The sequence below is a fragment of the Arachis hypogaea genome, chromosome 10 (genome assembly GCF_003086295.3).
Source record: "Arachis hypogaea cultivar Tifrunner chromosome 10, arahy.Tifrunner.gnm2.J5K5, whole genome shotgun sequence".
NCBI classification, from domain to species: Eukaryota; Viridiplantae; Streptophyta; class Magnoliopsida; order Fabales; family Fabaceae; genus Arachis; species Arachis hypogaea.
Genome location: NC_092045.1, coordinates 108,098,605 through 108,122,058, shown reverse-complemented (window position 1 = coordinate 108,122,058; position 23,454 = coordinate 108,098,605). Strand labels below are relative to the sequence as shown.

Below are 23,454 nucleotides of genomic sequence, written 5' to 3'. Positions count from 1 at the left end.
TATTCTCCGCTTATTTGGGAGGTCACCACCTGTGAGTCGCTGTATATCATCACCTTTGTAGCACCGACTTCTTCTGCCAACTTTAGTCCGGCGATCAAGGCTTCATATTCTGCCTGATTATTTGAAGCCGGAAATTCAAATTTTAAAGAAACCTCTATCTGGGTTCCTCTTTCATCTGCCAATATTATGCCTGCGCCGCTCCCTGTTTTGTTGGAGGATCCGTCTACATAGAGTTCCCATGTAGTCGGCTTTTCCTCTTGATCCCCTGCGTATTCTGCCACGAAGTCGGCGAGGCACTGGGCTTCAATAGCTGTCCGAGTTTCGTATCTCAAATCGAACTCGGAGAGCTCTATTGCCCATTGAACCATTCTCCCTGCAACATCCGTTTTTTGGAGGATTTGCTTCATGGGTTGGTTTGTACGGACTCTTATCGTGTGAGCTTGAAAGTAAGGTCGTAGCCTTCGTGAGGCTATTACCAAGGAGTAGGCAAACTTTTCTAGTTTGTGGTACCTTAGTTCAGGGCCTTGTAGGACTTTACTGATGAAGTAGACTGGGTGTTGTCCGACCTCGTCTTCTTTTATCAGGGCTGACGAGACAGCCCTGTTTGCTACGGATAAGTACAGAACGAGGTCTTTCCCTGGTACTGGTCGGGTTAGGATAGGAGGTTAGCTTAAAAACTTTTTGAACTCTTGGAACGCCTCCTCGCATTCCGGAGTCCATTCGAATTGGCATCCCTTTCTTAATAAGGAAAATAGTGGAAGGGATTTTGGTGCCGATCCTGCCAAAAATCTGGAGAGGGCTGCAAGTCGGCCATTGAGCTGCTGGACTTCTCTCAAATAGGTCGGGCTTTTCATTTCTAGGATGGCTCTACATTTATCGGGATTGGCCTCAATCCCTCTTTGTGTTAGCATAAATCCTAGAAATTTTCCTGCCTCCACCGCGAAGGCGCACTTTGCGGGATTTAGTCTCATCCCATGCAGCCTTATGGTATCAAAGACTTGTGAGAGGTCGGATAAGAGGTCGACTTCCTTCTTGGTTTTTACTAGCATGTCGTCGACGTATACTTCCATTAGGCTCCCCAGGTGAGGGGAAAACACTTTATTCATCAACCTTTGATATGTGGCTCCTGCATTCTTCAATCCGAATGGCATGACCACGTAGCAATAGTTAGCTCTGGGTGTGATGAATGATGTTTTCTCCTGGTCTGGCTCATACATCGGGATTTGATTATATCCCGAGTAGGCGTCCATAAATGGCAAGTATTGGTACCCCGAGCTGGAGTCCACTAGGGTATCAATACTTGGTAGTGGATAAGGGTCCTTGGGACATGCCTTATTTAGGTCGGTATAGTCGACACACATTCTCCATTTACCATTCTGTTTTTTGACTAGCACTACATTGGCTAGCCATGTTGGGTACTTGACTTCTCTGATGAAGCCGGCTTCCAGGAGCGCTGTACTTGTTCTTCTACTATTAGGGCTCGTTCTGAGCCGAGCTTGCGTCTTCTTTGTTGTACAGGTCGGGACCCTGGGTAGACCGAGAGTTTGTGGGACATGAGCTCGGGGTCAATCCCAGGCATGTCAGAGGCCTTCCAGGCGAAGAGGTCGGAATTTTCTTTTAGGAGTTCAGCCAACCCTTGTTTTAGAGTTTCCCCTAGGTTGGCTCCTATATAAGTATTTTTTCCTCCCTCGTTGCCGACCTGTATCTCCTCGGTTCTTCCTCCCGGTTGTGGTCGCAGCTCTTCTCTGGCCCTTGCGCCGCCGAGTTCTATTGTATGAACTTCTTTTCCCTTTCCTCTCAGATTTAGGCTTTCGTTGTAGCATTTTCTTGCCAACTTTTGATCTCCCCTTACCGTTGCTATTCCCGCTGAGGTCGGAAATTTCATGCAGAGGTGGGGAGTGGATACCACTGCTCCGAGTCGATTAAGGGTAGCTCTGCCGATCAAAGCATTGTATGCTGACCCTACATCTATGACTATGAAGTATATGCTCAGAGTTTTTGATTTTTTCCCTTTTCCAAAAGTGGTGTGGAGGGCAAAAATCTCAGTGGTTTTATTGGCGTGTCCCCTAATCCATATAGGGTGTCGGGGTAGGCTCTTAACTCTTTCTCGTCTAACCCTAGCTTGTCGAAAGCAGGCTTAAAAAGAATGTCCGCCGAGCTTCCTTGGTCTACTAGGGTTTTGTGGAGATGGGCATTTGCTAGGATCATAGTTATTACCACTGGATCATCGTGTCCAGGGATTATTCCTTGCCCATCTTCTTTTGTGAATGAAATGGTGGGAAGGTCGGGTGTCTCCTCCCCGACCTGGTATACTCTTTTGAGATGCCTTTTGCGAGAGGATTTGGTAAGTCCCCCTCCTGCAAACCCTCCTGAGATCATGTGGATATGCCTCTCTGGAGTCTGCGTCGGTGGGTCTCTTCTATCCATATCATCTCGCTTTCTTTTTCCATGACTGTCCGACCTTTCTATGAGATATCTATCAAGCCGACCTTCTCTAGCCAGCTTTTCTATCACATTCTTGAGGTCGTAACAATCGTTAGTGGAGTGACCATATATTTTATGGTACTCGCAGTAATCGCTGCGGCTCCCCCTTTTTTATTTTTAATGGGTCTAGGGGGTGGTAGTCTTTCAGTGTTGCAGATCTCTCTGTATACATCCACTATAGAAACTTTTAGGGGAGTATAAGAGTGATATTTCTTTGGCCTCTCGAGACCGAGTTCTTCCTTTTTCTTGGCTTCCCTTTCTCTCTCTTTAGTTGAGTGAGGGGGTCCAGGTCGCCAACTCAGGTCTCTCAATTTGGCATTTTCCTCCATATTGATGTACTTTTCAGCTCTTTCTTGTACATCACTTAGAGAAACGGAGTGTCTTTTAGATATGGACTGTGAGAAGGGACCTTCTCTGAGCCCATTGACTAGCCCCATTATGACTGCCTCTGCAGGCAGGTCTTGGATCTCCAAACATGCTTTGTTGAACCTTTCCATATAGGCTCGTAAAGATTCTCCGACCTCCTGTTTTATTCCCAGGAGGCTCGGTGCATGTTTCACCTTGTCTTTCTGGATTGAGAACCTCATCAAAAACTTCCTTGAGAGGTCTTCAAAGCTAGTGATAGATCTTGGGGGAAGGCTATCGAACCACTTCATCGCTGCTTTCGATAAAGTGGTCGGGAAAGCTTTGCATCGCGTAGCATCGGAAGCATCAGCTAGGTACATCCGACTTTTGAAGTTGCTTAGATGATGCTTTGGATCCGTGGTTCCATCGTAGAGGTCCATATCCGGGCTTTTGAAGTTTCTCGAAACTTTTGCCCTCATTATGTCCTCGCTGAAAGGATCCTCTTCACCCAAGGGCGGCTCTTCTTGTTCGTCGCGGGAGTTGTGACTCTTGAGGGAGGATTCCAGCTTTAAGAGTTTTCTTTCTAACTCTTTTCGCCGTTCCATCTCCTCTTTTAGGTACTTTTCAGTTTCCTTTTGCCGCTCCCGCTCTTGTTCTAACTGTTCCAGGCGGTTGTGGACTAACCCCATGAGCTCAGTTATATGGGATGGTCCATCTGAGGAATTTACCTTCGGGTTTTTTACCCCGGAGCTGCCCTCTCTATGCTGATTGTTAACTTCCTGGTGGAGGGCTAAGTCCACATCGTTATTGCCTGTGTCCAGATTCTCTTGTTCAGAATCTGTCTCCACGTGGCCTTCTTCGTGGGATCTGTCCGCCATCGATGGATGATCTCTCGGGTCCCCGGCAACGGCGCCAATGTTACGGTGGGTAACCGGAGATTAATAGAATGGATGACGTTGGCTGGCCCAAATGTGTGAAGGAGGAGGTTTCCGAATGAGTATGCAGCTCGGGGGACTTCGTCCGACTTGTTTCTACGAGGAGAGGGGGGTGGTACCTGCAAAGACACTCCGATGCCTAAGTTAGCAAGGGTGTGAGCAGGTCTAGAGAGTATTGGGCTTAGAGATACCTGAGGGGTGTCAGTGTATTTATAGTGGTGAGCCAATAACCACTGTTGGAGTAGTGCCGTATCTTTAGGGTGTTAACCGTCCCATTATCTTAGGGAGGTTAAGATATGGCTTTATGAAGCGGTTAGAGAGATTTTAGGGGCGGTTACTCATTTGAATGAGTGTTTATCTGCCAGCTAATCTCATGCCCGACTTCTTTAGAGTAAGTCGTGGTTGATACCGACTTCTTATGTGAAGGTCGGTACTTAGCTAGGCTTAATCCTTTGGACTAGGCCTTTTATTTGGACCTGGGCCTTTGTTATTGGGGCAGGGTATGAACACATACAATCTTCAAATCAAAGTTTAACTAATGTTGTTGTGTGGACCTTTGTGCCAAGGTGTAAGCATGGACATTTTCGTTATTAGATATATATAATTAAGAATCAAAATAAAATTTTGTCCAAATGTAAGGGATTAATCAAATAACTTACATTTTTTTAATAAATAGATTCATGATGATAAATTGATAATATATGATATATATAAAAAATCTATAATTATAACTAAAAAGTTTAGAATTTATTCCATAATGTCTCAATTTTTTCTAAAGAAAGAAAAAATTTAAGCATAATATAAAAATAAATCTATGACTCACTCTTCTAACTCAAAAAAATTCTTGTATAAAATAATATATTAGATATATAATTATTCTTATACCTCTATCTAACAATAATTTAAACTTCTATTATTATAAAACACTACTTGGCTTGACTTCCAATTTTCAATTTCAAATCTTCAAATTCTGATTCAAACTTCTTGTCTCCATTCAATTCAATTAGACTCATCTGAAGAAAATAATTTCAATTAACTAGCTGAGGCATTTTTATTTATTTTTTTTCTTGACTTCTAACGTTGGGGGTCTTAGAGTTATTAAAAAAAAATGAAAATTTTAACACAAAACCCCACTAATATAGTTATACAGTCATACTATAATTTCTTTCCACTAGAAATTGCTAAATTTTTGTTCCGTTATCTACAAAATTTTTCATATACATAGGGAATTAATAGTGTAATAAAAATAAAAATTTTAATTTTGATATACTAATACTATAAAATATTTTACACAATTATCTAATTATATTTTATTAAACTATTCTTTCACCTTAGTTCATGATAACAATAAAGAAGTCTCGTGGTCCATAAATTCAACCCAACAGAATACATAAATTCAATTACAATACCATGATAAAATTGTAAAAAAATAGGAAAAGAAAAGAATGCGAACTTTTATTGATTGTTGATTGATTGAATTGTATTGAAGCGTGTTGTAAATTATGAGGGTAAAACTAAATATATATAGAGCATTGTCCTGTGAAAGATAAAAGCAAATAAAGATAAGATAAGAACAACTAAAGATAAGATAATAAAGACTAAAATTGTAATTGAATTTATGTATTCTGTTGGACTGAATTTGTGGACCACGAGACTTCTTTATTATTGTCATGGGTTAAGGTAGAAGAATAGTTTGATATATTCATTTTTTTGGATAAATATTTACATAGTTAATATAAAAAATAATTTTTTGCTGATGTAATATTACGTAATTAAATATATCTATAAAATTAAATTAAAATTAAATTAAAAATAAAAATCAAATCCATCATCTAATATATTTTTGGGCTGTTCATGCATCTCATCAAAATCTAAGTTTGATCAGCACATTAGGCAAAGGACATTAGTTGGTGGCCAATTTGTTCTCCATGTCTCCCTTTTTGGAATTGTGAGTTGATGGGTGGGGAATTGAAAGTTAATTTTAAGTTTGCTTAATTAAGGTTTAAGTGGACACATGATCAAGAGTTAGTGAGCCAAAAATAATAGTAAATCCCAATTGCCGGTTGTTAGCAAAATGTTAATTAATTTTGTGCACGTAATATAAGATCATGTTATTAAATATTTAAATTTTAGTATTGAGTTTGAATTTTAAAAAATAATAGCAATAATGCTGAATTAATTAATTTATGATAATTAGACTTAAAAATTGATGTAAAACCTCCCAAAAAGAAAACTAACAAATGGGTAAAGACAATAATATAGAGGTCCCCTCAATTTTCTAGCTAAGATGGGTCATACATACATTTTTTTAATAGTGGCACGTGCTAGTGCTTCAAAATATTAAAGCATGAAATTCCCAACCTATATCTCTGATTTCCGAAATTAAAAACCCCTCAATTCCTTCATTAAATCTCTTATGCGCTCTAAAAACCCATTACAATAATTAATTAAATGAAATTTGTAATACATATATAATAATACTTTAGAAGTTGAATTTAATTCAATAAATAATGTTTCATATAGTAATAATAATAAACTTCCAAAAATACGTAATTTAAAAAAAAAAAAAAAACTCAGATCGTCAAACATGTACCATGAGGCTTAAGAGACATATTGAAATTAGGGTGTCTTGTAAGACACAGAAATTGCATGTGATAACCTCGTGCCTCACAAATTGAAAGATTGGGCCTTCCCTCATGTAGTTGTGTCCCTAACATACCAAGGATGAAGCAACAAAGATAATAATAATAATTAAATACATTATACACATTACCATCACATCTAAAATGGAAATAAGTATAGGCTTAATTTTCTCAATTTTATTTTTTAAATTTCAAATATGTTTATATTCTATCTTTTGTCAATTATTTTGTTAATCAAAATATTTTTTCCAATATTTTCCCTATACATTATACTACATTATTTTCTCTCATCTTCATTAGTAATCACCTCACTTTCACCAAATAATTGTCGAAAATGTGATAAACTTAGAACTAATAAGAGGACATAAATCCATTTTAGGTGTAAAATTGTGAAAAACAAACATAAAAAAAAAAAGAATTGAGAGTAAAAAAAAAAATCAGAGCATTAAATGGTGATCAAATATGAGTGATAAAAACATAAACAAAAATTTTTTTACAAAAAATTTGGGATAACAATATCAGAATACTCAAGAAAAATTCCATAACTCTCATATCATATTAGAATTCATAATAATAACACAAGAATATAAACTTGATATTCAAATGTTATTGTTGTGATGATGCACAATGAAGAATGCCTATTTATTATAGGCCAAGGATACAACCTAATCTTAATAACAAAATCAACCTAATATCAAATTAAATAAATCTAAAATCAATATTATATTAATATATAATATCATAAATATATTCTAATAAAGATGATGGTAGTGTATGTAGTATATATATATATAAAATGAAAAAAAAATATTTTGACTAAGAAAAGATTTGCCAAAATGGTAGAGTTGAAATATATTTAAAATTTTAGACACAAAATTAAAACAAATTAAATATTATGAGAACTTATTAAAATTTTTAAAAATTTTAAGAATGAAAAGTATACTTGAGATATTTGAGAAAGTCTAATGATATAGTTATAATGAAATTAAAATTATGCTCATCAATTGAAAACATGAAACGTGACGAGCAGGACATGCACATCGGTTTGGATATGAATTTGTATACATGATGAGTTGAAGTAGAAGACATTAATTTAACTGAAACGTATAATATCAATAACTAAACTAAATTAAAGCAGAATACATCAACGAAAATAGAAGACATCAATTCAACGAGAGTATATAAGCTAGATCAGAATTTGAAGGCCTACAACACATTAGTCCAAAGTAAGAAACGCAAAACTTGTCAAGTTTGTTTGTTTAACTCGCGACAAAAAAGCCAGGTTAAACTTCAATTTGATACTGCAAATAAAAAATTACTGTAACATTAAAAGCAAAAAAAAAAAAGAAAGATAAAACCAAACCCTAAAATTCTTATTTCTTCTAGTTAATTAAACACAATTACATAATCACTATAGAAGATATTTTAAGAGGGGAAGATTTTTTTAGGAGTTGGTTCAAATAATATATTAATCAACAAGATGATAATAATGGTGATAATTAAGATATTAAAATTTATAAGAACGAAACTTCTTGTTAATTTTTGTATAATATTTTTTTTATTAACTATTGGTGGGGTATAATATATGAATCACCAGAATGTAAATTTATAAATTTTTATGATAGGCTAACAGGTTAATCTGTCAGCCCATTATTCGATAAAAAACGAGACGAATTAATATTTTCATATTTTTTTTTAGACGCACGTAGTTAGTTGATCCGTTTTATTTAGTGACAAGTATCTCTGTTTGTCACTCCTAACCAAAGAGACTAAACCAAGATTTCAAGTTTTATAAATTTAAAAAAAAAATTGCATTAGAGAAATTGCCATGAATGTTCCCCCTAAGCTAGGGTTTAATTTGTGATGATATAATCACATAAAGTAAACACTTCACGTACGGTGGTCAGCCACTGCGTTTTCTTTTAATTAATATAATCACTTTCAAAGATGTTGTTTTGTTGTTTTATTATCTGGCTTCATATAAATTAAGATACTGATTCAATAAATGATTATGACACTAATTAGGCACACAAGGTCATAAAATAATGAAGCATCACTTTCGTTCAGATCTAAGTCAGTGACTAACTATTAGTTTAGAGTTTGATATATGTATGTATGTGTGCCAAATAATAATTCTCATCTCTTTTTCTTTTTTCTTTAAAAAGATCTAAAATAAAATATTCAGTGTTCTTCATATAATATAGTTAGGAATATTATTTAAGGATCTACTATTTAGTGTATCGGAATTTTCCCTAGTTTTAAACTAAAATTAATTATATTAAAAACATAACTCAGCATGATTTGATAAGACATATTAAAATAAAAGAAATGAAGTATGTATGTGTCGTAAAATTATTTGTCAAAGATAATTTTCCCAACAAATTAATTGAAAACATTTCATTTACCAACAATAATAATAATGTCCAATATACTAACAATAACAAAATTATTCATTATTGGATAAGGACACAAATTAAGAAAACACTTTCTAGATAGAGCCTAAATTATTTCAAGTATTTTATTTTTTTAAATTAGGAGACAAATTAGTGGTTCTCCTCTTCCTATCTACATATTTGAAACTATGAAAATTAGACTAATACTAAAAAAAAATGATTTGATGAAACATATTATATCAAATTGAGTTAACATCTCCTCTAAGCATTTCAAATCATGATTTGGAATTTCTTGACGACATAAAAACACACTAATTAGCATGATAGGAGGCATATTTTATTCTGATTAATTATTTAACACATGTATTATATTCAATGGTTTGCAAACAACATTATGTCATCCTATGTTGTTGTGAACTGAATCACAAGCCTGAAACATTGGCAAGTGTTTTAGGGTACAATTACATGGAATTCTGTGATTATTAGCATTAAGAAATTAAAACAAAAGCAAATAAATATTTATAAAAGGGTTTTTATGAAAATATGAAGAGGATCATTTTATTTTTTCTCTTACTATGATGATCACATGGTCCTGCTAATAGAGACATGTACATTGAGGCCCACTTTGTTAGCTTAAAAACAAACACACTCTTATTAGTGCCACTTGAAATCAAACCCCAATTTGGGAACAACACACACAGAAGGAAAAACCTACACTCTCCCTACAAATCCCTCTTTTTTCTCTCTCTCTCCCTCACTTTTGTTTATTATTAACACAAGTAATTTTTGTATTTTATTATTATTATTCAAAGTGTCTATATATGTCACACAATTTTTAATTAATAATTTGTACAAAAAAGTGTTTGTAACGTAACTTTTAAATAATTTTGTAATTTCTAAAAAAATAATACTATTTATATACTGAATATTTCTGATACTTGTATAAAAATATAATTATTATTAATTAATTATGTATTTAAATTATTTTTAATTAATAAAAGTGCATGTTAATAATTAAAAAGTATTTATGTTAAAATAATTTCTACCATAAAAGGTATAGAGTAGCATAATTGAAACCTTTTTTCAAGAAATAACAAACTTAGAAGAAAAAATGAGTAGGACCCATCACTATAGAAAAATTTCATAGAATTACTCAAACTCAAAATCGTAAGTTCAATATATAAATACGGTGGATGTTAATATGTCTATCCTTAATGTTATATTTTTTTGTTTATATTTTATTTGTTAACATTTTATTTAGTAATGTTTTTAGAAAACGTTATTGAATAATAAAAACATTATTTATTTTTAGCAATATTTTTTAAACACTATAATCACTATAATTAATGTAACATATAGACATACTAAAATGCACCTATAAATATTAACATTCACTTATTGTTACGATCCAACATCCAACTGCGCCTCAATTATATGCTTTTGGTCCAAAGCCGTCCATTTGGATTATTCCTGTGCCATGAGATACTAGAATCAAATTATATCCTTTTAAATTCAATCAGTTAAAGATCTTTTTCTAAAATAATCAGGAATATCTATAAATTTTAAGTGAAACATCTACTAAAAAATATGTCATTTAACCCTAATTCGATTTTAATGGGTTTAATTGTTAGAATCATTTAGACTGTATTTGTTTTTTACAGAATAAGATAAGACACTAAAATTAAACATAAGAGATAGAGATATAAAATTTAATGTTTTTATATTCATAAAATAAAATAAATTATGAAAATTTGATTTATTTTCATTTTTTTATTTAAAAAATAAAAAAATATAATTATAAAAAATTAATAAAAATAATTAAAAAATAAAAAATAAAATATATTTTTTTATTAATATTTTTGTATTTTTTTATCAAAATAAAAATAAAATATATTAATTTAATATCTTTAAATACAATATTTTTATTCATGTTTCATCTATCAAACATAATTTGTTATCTCAATCTCTCTGTTTAGCCTTACTACTTTTCATCCTGTTCAATAATCGTGATAGATTAAATCTTTTGTATTTATTTAATCTTTAACAGTGTGAGTTGAACAATCATGATTAGAAGGCCAAAAAAATTGTATTGTTTCTTAATCAAGCACCATTGCTTTATTTCCCAAGGCAATTGTTTTCTTCACATCCAACATCAATGTCTTGTTATTAATGTACTCTCTTTCTCTCTCTCTTGTGGTCCTTCAATCCACTCCCTCACTTTCCTTTATTTATATCTCTCTTATCACTTTCTCCATTTCTGCATAAGAAACCAGCTTCTATAATCCAACTACACTACTAAACCATTTTTCTCTTCTTCTCCTCTTAATAATAATTCCACTACAATCCTTTCTCTTTAAATTTCTTTTCGTTAATTATTCAAACTCCCCAACCAAACCCCATTATATATATATTACATCATAATATATATACTCTTTAATTATTTATTCCCTACACTACTTCTATATCTTCTTCTCGGTTGGTTCTGTTTGCATCAGTTTCTATATTAAAACCCTGAAACTGAAGCATCATCACACAAAACCTATATTATATATAATTTACTAGCTTCAATATTAACCCAAAAATAATTATAGTTTTTTTTTCTTAGGGACGCATATAAAAATATATATTGAACATTATGTCTAGCAGAAGGTCAAGGCAACAATCAGGGTCTAATAGAATCTCCGATGACCAAATCATCGAACTTGTTTCAAAGTTGCGCCAACTTGTTCCTGAGATTCGAGATAGGCGCTCTGATAAGGTATTATTATTATTTTTCCTTTTTTTTTTTAATTTTTCAATAATGCCCTTTCTCATTATTATCTATCTTTTTTTATGTTTGGGTTCTATATGCATGAAAGATTAATACAATAATAGTACTAAATTAAACTTCAACAATGTTTGGTCTAACCTAGCTAGTAGGATAAGTTGTATATATATAATAATATATATATATATTAAATTATTCATGGAATTGATTTCACCAACATATATATATATATATATATATATATATATATATATATATATATATATATATATATATATTGTTTCAAAAGGTTCATAAATTAATTGATTATATATTACTTTAGCTTGAAGAAAATAGTTGTAGTTTATTTCAAGTATGCTAGGTAATGCAGCTAGGAAATAGCAAAATGTGATTTCTTATGAAAATATCTGTTTGTGATGTTAATATTAAGAGATTTTAAATGGTTTAATATTTTAACTGTATATATTTAAGTGAACTATTTTATAATTTGTAATATCGTCTTTACATACTAATGAGTTATAACTCAAATGAGATAGTCTCTCCATATTCACTTAAGAGGTTGCGAGTTCGAGTCTCTCTATTTTTGATTAAAAAAATATTCTCTTTACATAAAAATGCCTTCAAAAAATAACCAACACAAAAAAAAGAAAAGAAATAAAGGGTCTTGAATAAATTTTACTAACTCTGTCAAGTTCTGGAAATTAAATTATTAAAGGGTAGCTTGTGTAGGGAAGCAGGGCAATTAACACCATATGGCACATGTAAATCATATTATTATTATTCAAGAAGGATTCCAAATAACCCCATATTTTAAGAGCATAATTCTTAAAAAATTAAAAGAGAAATATTATATGTATTATTTTTATAAACTATTTTTATTGTTTTTACTTTTGATATCAAAAATAATTAATAAAAAATAGAATTAAAATATACACAAAAAATAAAGAATCGTTAAAATGTAAAGGAATCTGTATAGTATAATGGGTCAAGGGGTTCACATTGACTTGAACATAACATATACATATGTGTATGTAGATTTAGAGGGTAAAAAAAGGAAAGAAAATAATAAAAAGAAGGAAACAGCACAGAAGCCTAGATGGTGGAAAACTGGAAAAGAGATAAAATGGTGTCTGCTCCATAACAGTCATGTGGTTGATTTGGACCTACTTCAACTACTGCTTAAACGAAACTTCCCTCTGTATGCTCTATGGTCCCTCAAATATAGTCAAATAGGACTTCATAGTACATTTTAAATAAATAAATAAGTAAATACACATTTTCTATTAGAAAGTTTGTAAGTATATCGATATACTGATATTTTAATAATTTTAACTATTAATTTTAATTATATATATTATATATATTTTTTATAATTAAAATTAACAGTTAAAAATAACTAAAATATTAATATAATGATATATTTAAAAAATTTTTTATTCTATTTAGTATAATAATAAAGTAATACTAAAAAACAAGCAGTTAATTTCAGTCAATATTATAGTAAATTGTCAAATAAATTCAGTATGAAATACACAAAAAATAAATTTTTGTTAAGTTTGTATTTTAGATATTTCTTTTTATTGAGTTTTGGATATTCTTATTTTTAAAATTTTAGATTTTTTTTAATATTACATATTATTGATGGCATGGTAAATTATTAATTTGATGAGTTTTTGTTTTGAATAGGTTTCAGCTTCTAAGGTTCTACAAGAGACATGCAACTATATAAGAAACTTACACAGAGAGGTTGATGATTTAAGCGAACGTTTGTCTCAATTGTTGGCCACAATTGATGCTGATAGTGCTGAAGCTGCCATCATAAGGAGCCTAATTAACCAATAAAAACCAAGTATTTTATTTAAATATTATTAATTATGCATGATTCTCCATACTCAAGGAGATCATATATTATATGAGTGTACCTTTAATTAACTTTAAATTTCAATTTTAGGGTGGTAATTATTAATTAGAGTGCAGTTTGATATGAGTTATATTATGTGTGCCTCCCCTCCTCTATATGGTAGGTGTAGTGCACTTTTATTGTATGGAAAAAAAAAGGGTTTTGTAATAAGAGAATTTAAGGACTTTTGTCTCATAGTTATAATTATTATATATAGCTATAATGCGTGCTATACATGCATGCTCTCATTTATAGATGGGCCAAAATGTATCAGCTGTTAAATTATTTATTAAAGTTATTTAAGTGTTTTAATTAATTACTTTTTATTATTTCATGACTTCATATATATTATCGTGTGTGGGAGAATTGGAAGACACATAATATATTCCAAGTTTATCAATAATAAATATATAATAAAAGTACAAATCTAATATATAGAATATGTTAATTAATTAATTAATTAATAATGGAAGCTATAACATGAACATTATCATCGTGATGTGTTTAATTACTTAAGGTATTTTGTCGGCAATGTTGGGTTCAAGTTTATAAAATGACATAATATTCAAAAGATCGTGCTCATCAAAGCGTTTGACGTGAAAGTGATTTGAATCTAATGATGGATATAGTTGCTCATATAATAACATATAATATATATTAAGTGATATATATTACTTACATTTTTTGAACCGTATATTAAATATATATATATATATATATATATATATATATATATATTAAAAATCAATCATTCGTATATAATATATATTAAAAATAAATTAAATTATATAGTAATAATTATTTTTCATTTACACTTAGCATTTTTGTATTTTTTTTTTCCAATGCTTTGGTCTTTACTTTGAGTTAACCCTCTTTGTTTGAGGAACTATTTTGGAAGGTTGCTTCTTACTTTCCTACTTGACTAATGATTATATATTTTGATTATTTCTTACAAAGACAATTAAATATAGAAAATATTTACAATAGTCTTGATTTAAAAAAAAAAAAAAGATGTTAGGTTATTATTATTTTTCTTTCTTCTATTTATCTTACTTTGAATAAACACTGGTCAACTCCTCCTTGTTTTCTGTTAAAAGTGTTGACTACTCCAAGTATTTCTCTATTTTTAATTAAGAAATTGAATTTAATAAGTGTTTTAAACATTTAAAAATAAAATACGAATATAAAATCTTAGGTAAAAATTACTTTTTTGAATAATTTAAATAACTAAAACATATAAAAATGTTTCACAGTAATTTAAAAATTTACAACATTAACGGTAATACTCAAAATTAACAACTGGATTTTTATAAAGAAATATGATTTTAAAATACTTATTAAATTAAATAAAATATTTTAAAAACTTTTTAATATTTTTTATTTGTCAATACTTTTTAATCAATAATATTTTTTCGAAAACTTAATTAAGTTAACAAAAGCTCAAAAATGAGTTATTGAAAACCCGGAAAAAACCCCCTAAAATTAACTATAATCAAAACCGGAGATGAGCATAATAAAGATTGAGAAAACCCTTTTTGTGCTTTTCTTTTCAACTTAATTAGATTTTGTGGTTTGACTTTACATGAAAAGATATTCATGAAAAAGACAATTAGCAATCATAATCATTCTAACAAACTTTAATCAACAATATAGTGTGACACTGCTCCATTTCATTTACTACTTCACCTCTCTACCAATCCTACATATACTACACATCTTATCAACTTTTAGCACAATCAACTTCTTACTTTTCCTCAAATATAAATAAATAAATAAATAAATAGGTTCTCCTGTTAATTACCACTTATGGTCACTACTCCCCATCTTTAATTACCACTTCACCTTTTTTTTTCAAACCTTGTTAATTAATTGACCATCAACCTCTTTAATTTCATTAACATTTTCTTCACATCATACTTGAGGATATGTTATTTCGAGAGTTAAAAAGTTCTCCCAAGTCTTTTTGGTGAAAATAAGTTTTCAGAAAATATGAAAGATTATTGTTTATTAAATTCTCAAGATTAGTGTAGCTAGTTATTAAGGAGCCAATATATTTTTATGATGATGGCAAAATAAACATAATGGAAACGAAAAGAGGATATATATAAGAAAATGAAAATATTTGGTAACCAACAAAATTTATCCAAAATTAATCAGAACTTGTTTTATTTAGCATTCATGTAATAATTAATGAATGCTAAATAAAGCAAGTTTTGACTATTTTTTTTGTTTCTCTAACATTATTGATAAGAAAAAAAATTTCAAAGTAACACTATCACATATTAATTCATACATTAATTAGCTTTAAAGAATGAAAGGATTGGGTGGGAGCCAACATTGCAGCAAATATTATTCAACATAAGAAAAATAAAATTCAAACTGAATAAAAAACATACTTTTAGTAAATTTCATAATGAGTTTGTTTAGCAACTTTTTATATTATTGTTGACTAAAATTAACTTTATAGTACCTCTAATTCTTTAAGATTGTGTGTGTTTATAAGTATAGACAATGAAAAAATAGATATAAAAATATAAAATTATATTAGTCAAATAAGATATACACCTAATGAGACGGTGATACTTGGGAGGCGTAACAACGACGATGAAGGAATACAATGGGGAGGAATAAACGTAATCAGAGAGAGTTGGAATACTTTTTCTAGAAGAATGATTTGGGAAGAGAAAACAAGACACCAATGAAACGGTGATATGCGTAATGACGACGATGAAGGAGTGAGGAGGATTAAAGAGAGAGTTGGAATACCTTTTCTAAAACAATGATTTGGGAAGAGAAAATGAAACACCAATAAGACGGTGATGCTTGGGAGAAAATAGTGGAGAAGGTAACTCAGGTTAAAATAAACACCCAATTAAAATATAACACATGAGAAAAGGTAACTTACATATTACTTTAGAGAGGGTAGGATAGCATTTACCTAAATTAGTATATTTTGTACAAAAATATTAGTCAGAGATACAATCTATGTTTTTCTTCCTTCCTTTTATTTTTACTATCAATATTTTATAATTACATTTTCTATCATTTTATTTTTCTTTCTAAGTTTTATGTGAAAAAAAATAAAGATAAACGGAACTTTTTATTATTTATTCTATATTATATTCACTTTGTTATTAAACAAAATAAAAAATATTAAAGTTTATATTTCTGTTATTTGTATTTTATTTCAGTGTCATTTTTTTTTATTTCCAAAACTAAACACAGCCTAATATTTACTCTTAAAGAATTCATATAGCAGTTCTTTTTATATATGTAAAAATAATTGTTTTTATTGAGGGAAAAAAGACTAAGTTGATAATTTTGCAAGAGAGTGTTTGTTTTTATTTGGTTATTTGTATATTCCGTGTAAGAGTGTGGCAGTAACTGTTTTCCCTGCCGACTAATTAGAAAAAATAAGAGAAAGAAAAACCTACAAGTTAAACGACATTGTACTTATTTGCACAGAAACATGCTAGAGCATAGCTCCATTAATTATTAGGTGGTTGATTACCCATTTGAGGCATATATTTACTAATAATAAAATGCTATATTTTTAGCTGAAGCAAGGTTAGCATAGGTAGCTATGTACTAGACAAACATGGTTGGCCGCTACATTATATTCATATATGGAAATTAAATCATTATTAGTATCTTAATAATAAATACAAGAATTTGATTTATTTTCATTATTACTAATTTGATGAGGATTATTTTATTCGGTGATTTAGTTATTATTAACTATTTTTGTAAGCTCTCATATACCCTAGTCTCTAGTTGTATGTGTCTAGATATTTTGTAAGGGCTATCTATCAAAATAACCAATTTGGTTGTTCGATATTTGTTTGTTCAAATGTTGAGAGTTTGAATTTAATTTTGTATATATAATAATTTATTAGTCAATAATAATTTTTTGAATAAAATTTAAATTTATAAAAAATTAGTTTTTGTTCTATCAAATTGAAGAATACTATAAAAAATAAAAAATTGTAAAAATAGTAAATCAATTTAGTTTTCAAGAAATTATATGTTTTAAATTAATCTCTAAAATATATAACAGTAAATCTGAATGATCATTCTATTTAAGATAGAGAAATTTGAGATTTCAAGTGAAATAGAAAAAGTTAATTAAGTACGTAAAACATGAAATTATAACAAGATATAAATAGTAAAATTGTCAAATTTAGTACAAATTTTATAAAATTGATTGATTCATTTAAAATCGTAATATCGAAAGATTTTAAGAATTAAATCGATATTCTAACTATTAAGCTTCTATTAGTTAGATGATGACATACACATTGTATAATAATTTTACAAGATGTCATCATTTAATTAGTGAAATGATCAATTTGATTTATTATTGTATATTTTATTAATCAATTTAAGGGATTTAGGGTTTGTTTGGGCGCCATTATCTTGATAAAAAAAAATATTTTTTTCCAATGAAAAAAGATTTTTTTTAATGTATTTGACAAATTTTTAGTAGTAAAAATAATAGCAGTAGAAAAATAAAAAAAAACATCGTTTTCGAGAAACTGTAATTTACATTTTTTTAAAAGATCTTTTTTCCTTAAAAAAAGATATTTTCATATAATAAATAAACAAAAAAATACTTTTATATTGTTATACCCAAATATAATTAATAAATAAAAAGATCTTTTTACATGAGATATCCAAATATAAAATTACTTTTACTTTTTCATAAAATCTTTCAAAAAAATAATAACTCAAAAATTTTTTTTTTTTAGAAATTCATCCTAACAAGGTCTTAATCTTTCGAAAATCAAATCGATGACTATAATTTTCAAGTATCATTTTGACCCTATTTCGTAATAATAATTAAAAAATAAAAAAATAAAAAAGTGTACGTAGCTATAGCAATTAAACTCTGACTTTTACTATGCAAGTTGCACATATATGGTTAGAATAACGTGGTGAGAATGAGAATGGTAGAAGAAGTCCTTTAAAAAAATTAAATGTGTAGTTATGAGTTATTATATGGACAAAAAGGGAAAGGGACTAAACGCTTTTCCAAAGGGTCCAGTTGTGTGCCATATGATCCATACATGCATGGTGGATGCTTCTTTCTCTGAATTTGGAAAACGATAACTGAGACTCATACGGTTATAATCATGTATACTGCTCAGTGTGTATCAAATCCGCAGAAATCCATGAAAGATGACACTCATTATCATTTTCCTCATTTATGTTTTCTTCTTACCATTCTTTTTAATTCTGGTTCTCATATTGCGCCCCCTAATTCTAACCAAATTAACTGAATTCGTATCACTTTGTAATTATTAAAAAAAAAGTTAGTTATCCATGATTTTTTTCATATTTTACTGATGGATTTTTTTTATTACGACGGATTATATGTTCGTTGGTCGGTAAACACACTATTATTGTTTGATTTGTTCCTACGTAAGCCCAGCAAACTCAGCCCAAACTCACCCAGTAAATAGTGAGTCAAACTGAATCTCTCTAACGAATCAGAGGGATATCTACCCCTCTTAAACCGTAATGTTCGAGAGACCAAAAAAAAACACTGTCAAAACTATTTTATTTAGTATTTATTAATTGTCGCAACAATTAATAAATATTAAATAAAATAAATTAAAACTGTTTTTGAATGATTTTCTTTGATTACCAAACATTTCCGTCTTAAACATTTCCGTCTTAAACGAATCAATCGAGTCGTACAAGGCCAACTCGGGAAGAGAAAGCAAGAAGGCCCTCTCCACTACTTCGATTAGACAACATGCAGGAGATAACTCCCTCAATCTTAAATAATTATTATCCCCTTCAAACAAAGGATGACTACCATTCATCATAGAAATTATCCCTAAGAATGACTCACTCCTCCTACTATCTATTTTATGAATACTCTTATACTTCAATTATTACTTATTTAATTTATATATTCTATTTAAAATTTTTGTTAACTTATTTCTTACTAGAACCTCCATCATCGTCCCAAAAGTGGATAGGAGCATACTCAAAGGCATTTGGATCCCCTCTAAGCTTAGCCAACACTAAATCTATTTCAAATAATTCTCAAAATACTGCTTAATGTAAAACAAGTGTGTGAATTTATCTTTTATGAGAAAATACAGGGAGCTAATGGAGTATTTATACAATGTATACAATAGGAGTATAGGGATGTTCGATTCAGTAAAATATCAGATGTTTATTATCCATAGTATCCGAATGGTTATTCTAGATAGTATGGGTGTATTGTGTTTGAGAAATTAATAGTATTTTACCATAGATGTTCATTGTTTAACTCATATTAAGCCAAATAAATAGTCCATTATACATATTATATAAATACTCTATTAACTCTCTAGCGAGATTCATCTTTCATTAATATTAGGGTAAATTGATTAATATAGTCAGTATTTTTGTTCTTTAACTAAGGGTTTATGACTAAAACACGTGAACGGAAAAAATTCACTGAAAAAGTCCAGCCCCTTAGTGGACGAACTTAATTATTAGATAATTTAGCTACTAGAGAATAAAATTAGTTTGGATTTAATTAGGGTGCGTTTGATTTTAGAATTAGATTTTATCTTTATCAAATTGCATTGTAATATTAATATGGCCGATATAATTTGGCTATACACGTTATAGATCGGTTATCAATAAAAGACATCAAAATAAATATTGAAATGTTCTAATATATTATTATTTTTCATTAAGACAAATTATTCGAAAGTATAACTGATATTTCATCCCAAATATAAAAGGGAGGTAAGACATTTATTTAAAACACAACAACAATACTAAGCTTATTATACATTCACTAACTTGAGCGTCGGAGTACCTTTTGCAGGTACCCACCCATTTTTTCTCCTGCTGCCGAAGTATAACTCATCTCGACAGAAGGCTCCTAGTTATTCACTGACGGATGAGCTATACAGTGGCCCACCTTCACAAAAATAATTGGCGCCCACCGTGGGCCAGAAACAAAATTCCTTTTTTCTTTAGGTACCAAAACCTCCAGATCTACTCATGGCAGACCAACCTCCTCCCACACCATCCGAGCTTCTTTGGATGATAACGGAGCTGCAACAAGCTAATCAGCGCATGGCAGAAGAAAAATAAAGAATGAAAAATCAGATAGCCGAGTTAACCAATGCTCGGATTCAAAATAATGATGATCACAACAAACAAACAGATGATGAGAAAGAAAATTCTGATCCAACGCATGACTCTGAAACTCAACAACCAGAGGGAGACTAACAAAACAATGAAGACGAATTCGACAACGCAGTTGGACCATTCACGGTAGATGTCATGAATTTCAAACTGTCTAGGAATTTTGTGTTACCAATAACTCGACTCCTTATGATGGCACGGGTGATCCGAAGAAACACGTCGAAAAATTTCGCTCTATGATGATAGTAAATGGTGCTTTTAATCCTATCTTATGTCATTATTTTTCTATTTTTTTAGACGGTCCTGCACTTGATTAGTTTTCATCTTTGCCTGCAGATTCTATTTCACGCTTTCAGGAGCTCGCCAAGCTATTTGAAGATCAGTTCGCTGCTTCTTCCATACATTTACATGACTTTGATTATCTGAACACTATCAAGCAAGGACAACATGAAAGCTTAAGGGGGTATGTCACTTGCTTCACCAAAGAAGCAATGAGCATTCCAAACCTCCACCTAGAGGTACACCTACATGATATAAAAAGTGGACTCCGTCCAGAAAAATTTCAAGAGGCTATCACAGTAGCCAAACCCAGAACCTTGGCTGAGTTTTGCAAGAAAATCAAAGATCAAATGGAGATTGAAGAGCTATGCCAAGTTCGGAGATCTGAAAAAAGCTAAACCAATAAGGATGACAACAAAGTTCGGGACAATAAGAAACCCTTCTGGTTAACACCGTGTTACGATTCTTATACCCAATTCAACACCAAAAGGGAGAAAATAATCAAAGAAATACTGAATGCAAAACTAATCAAACCCCCTCGAAAGGCCGAAAACTTCCAAGATTTAAAGAATGTGGACAAGTTAAAGTATTGTGCCTTTCACCGAAAACATGGACATACTACCGATGAGTGTGTCATAGCCAAAGACTTGCTAGAGTGACTAGCTCGGCAAAGACATTTAGAAAAATACATCGGCAGTCACATTCAAAAGCGTACACCACATTCAACCAACTAACTTTCTGTAGGGCAATATTCTCGCGACAAGGACAAAGCAACTCATGCCCAACCCAATCAATCTCGAAGTATCATTAATTGTATATTTGGGGGCTTTGCTGGTGGTGGAACTACAAGCTCGGCTCGTAAGTGTAGCTGCTGAGCTATGCTTGCCGTTGAAGGCGCCCTCAATAGTCCACAACCTCTGTCCAATTTTCCAGAGATGACGTTTCAAACCGTCCGACTTCCATTCAAATGAAATCAATTTAGATGATCCAGTCGTTATCTCCATTCAATTGGGGGATCTAATTATCTGCAAAGTGCTATTAGATCCTAGGAGTAGTGTCAGTATTCTTTTCCACTCCATATTCCAAAAAATGAAGTTGAGTGACAACAGACTGCAACCATCCGTTGGAGACTTAGTAGGTTTTTAGGTGAACGAGTACCTGTCTTGGGATCTGTGTGGTTATAGACCACACTTGGTGAGAATCATCTAACAAAAATTCTAGAAATTCAATACCTTGTGGTTGATTATTTCAGTCCTTATAACTTAATTCTTGGCCGACCTTTCCTGAATAAGTTTGGTGCTATAGTGTCAACAATTCATCTTTGTGTTAAGTTTCATGTGTAGGACAACTTTATTGCAACAATTCACAGTGATCATCGTGAAGCTTGACATTGTTATAATGTCAGTATAAGATTCCCTGTGGCCAACCGAGTTATAGATGTGCAAGTAAACGCCGTCCATAACTTGCTCGAGCTCCCATCATTAACCGAGTTAGACCGAAGAGCTAAGCTTCAAGACCGGCTCACACCAATGGAGAATTTACAAAAATTTTCTTTAACTAACGATCCAAATTAGTTCAGTTTTGTAGGTTTAGCTTTGCAAGAAGCCGAGAAGGAAAAGCTTAGACAATTTCTTCAACAGAACGCCAACCTATTCGATGGGACCCCTGCTGATATTCTCGGCATTGATGTTTCCATAATATCTCACAACCTGGCATTAAACTCATCAGCTAGACCTATAGCACAGAAAAAACACAACTTCGATATGGAGAAACAACAAGCATCCTTGGAGGAAACTAAAAAGCTGATCGATGCCTACTTTATCCGAGAAATCAGGTTCACAACATGGTTAGCCAATATTATTATGTTTAAAAAACACAATAATAAATGGCGCATGTGTGTTGATTTTATTGATTTAAATAAAGCATGCCCAAAGATGCATATCCCTTACCATCTATTGATGCTTTAGTTAATAATTCATCTGGCTTTGGCACTTAAAGTTTTATAGATGCATGTTTTGGTTATAACCAAATCTTGATGCATCCTTCAGATCAAGATAAAATTGTCTTCCTAACTGAATATGATAATTTTTGCTATAAAGTTATACCTTTTAGCCCTAAGAATGCAGGAGCTACTTATCAATGACTTATGGATAAGGTGTTCGCCAAACAAATTGGTCGAAACATAGAAGTCTATGTTGATGACATAGTAGCTAAAACCAAGATTGGCAACTCTCACGTAGACGACATTGTGGAAATCTTCAGCCAAATCAGAAAATACAGTATGTGACTAAACTCCGAAAAATGTGCCTTTGGTGTCCAAGGAAGTAAATTTCTCGATTTTTTTGCTTACAAGCCAAGGTATAGAGGAAAATCTTGACAAATGCCGAGCTGTGTTGGAAATGAAGAGTCCTCAAATAATAAAGGAGGTCCAACGATTAACAGGAAGACTTGCTGCCTTATCAAGATTTTTACCTTGTTTAGCTTCTAAGTCTTCTTGCTTTTTACAAATGCTCAAAAAGAAAAATAATTTTAATTGGGATAATGATTGTGA

General features: G+C 31.0%; 1 protein-coding gene across 1 annotated transcript; it reads left to right on the top strand.

The window, feature by feature from the left end:
* The first annotated feature begins 11,282 nt into the window (after positions 1-11,282).
* On the top strand, positions 11,283-13,782 carry LOC112716384 (transcription factor PRE6). The gene is made up of 2 exons (XM_025768293.3): positions 11,283-11,557; positions 13,253-13,782. The coding sequence occupies exons 1-2, from the start codon at positions 11,435-11,437 to the stop codon at positions 13,406-13,408; spliced, it is 279 nt and encodes a 92-aa protein (XP_025624078.1). The 5' UTR covers positions 11,283-11,434; the 3' UTR covers positions 13,409-13,782.
* The last annotated feature ends 9,672 nt before the right edge of the window (positions 13,783-23,454 follow it).

Coding starts and splice junctions, on each gene's coding strand:
- LOC112716384 (XM_025768293.3), top strand. CDS start 11,435: ATGTCTAGCAGAAGGTCAAGGCAACAATCAGGGTCTAATAGAATCTCC. Junction 11,558..13,252: donor GAGATAGGCGCTCTGATAAG/GTATTATTATTA, acceptor TGTTTTGAATAG/GTTTCAGCTTCTAAGGTTCT.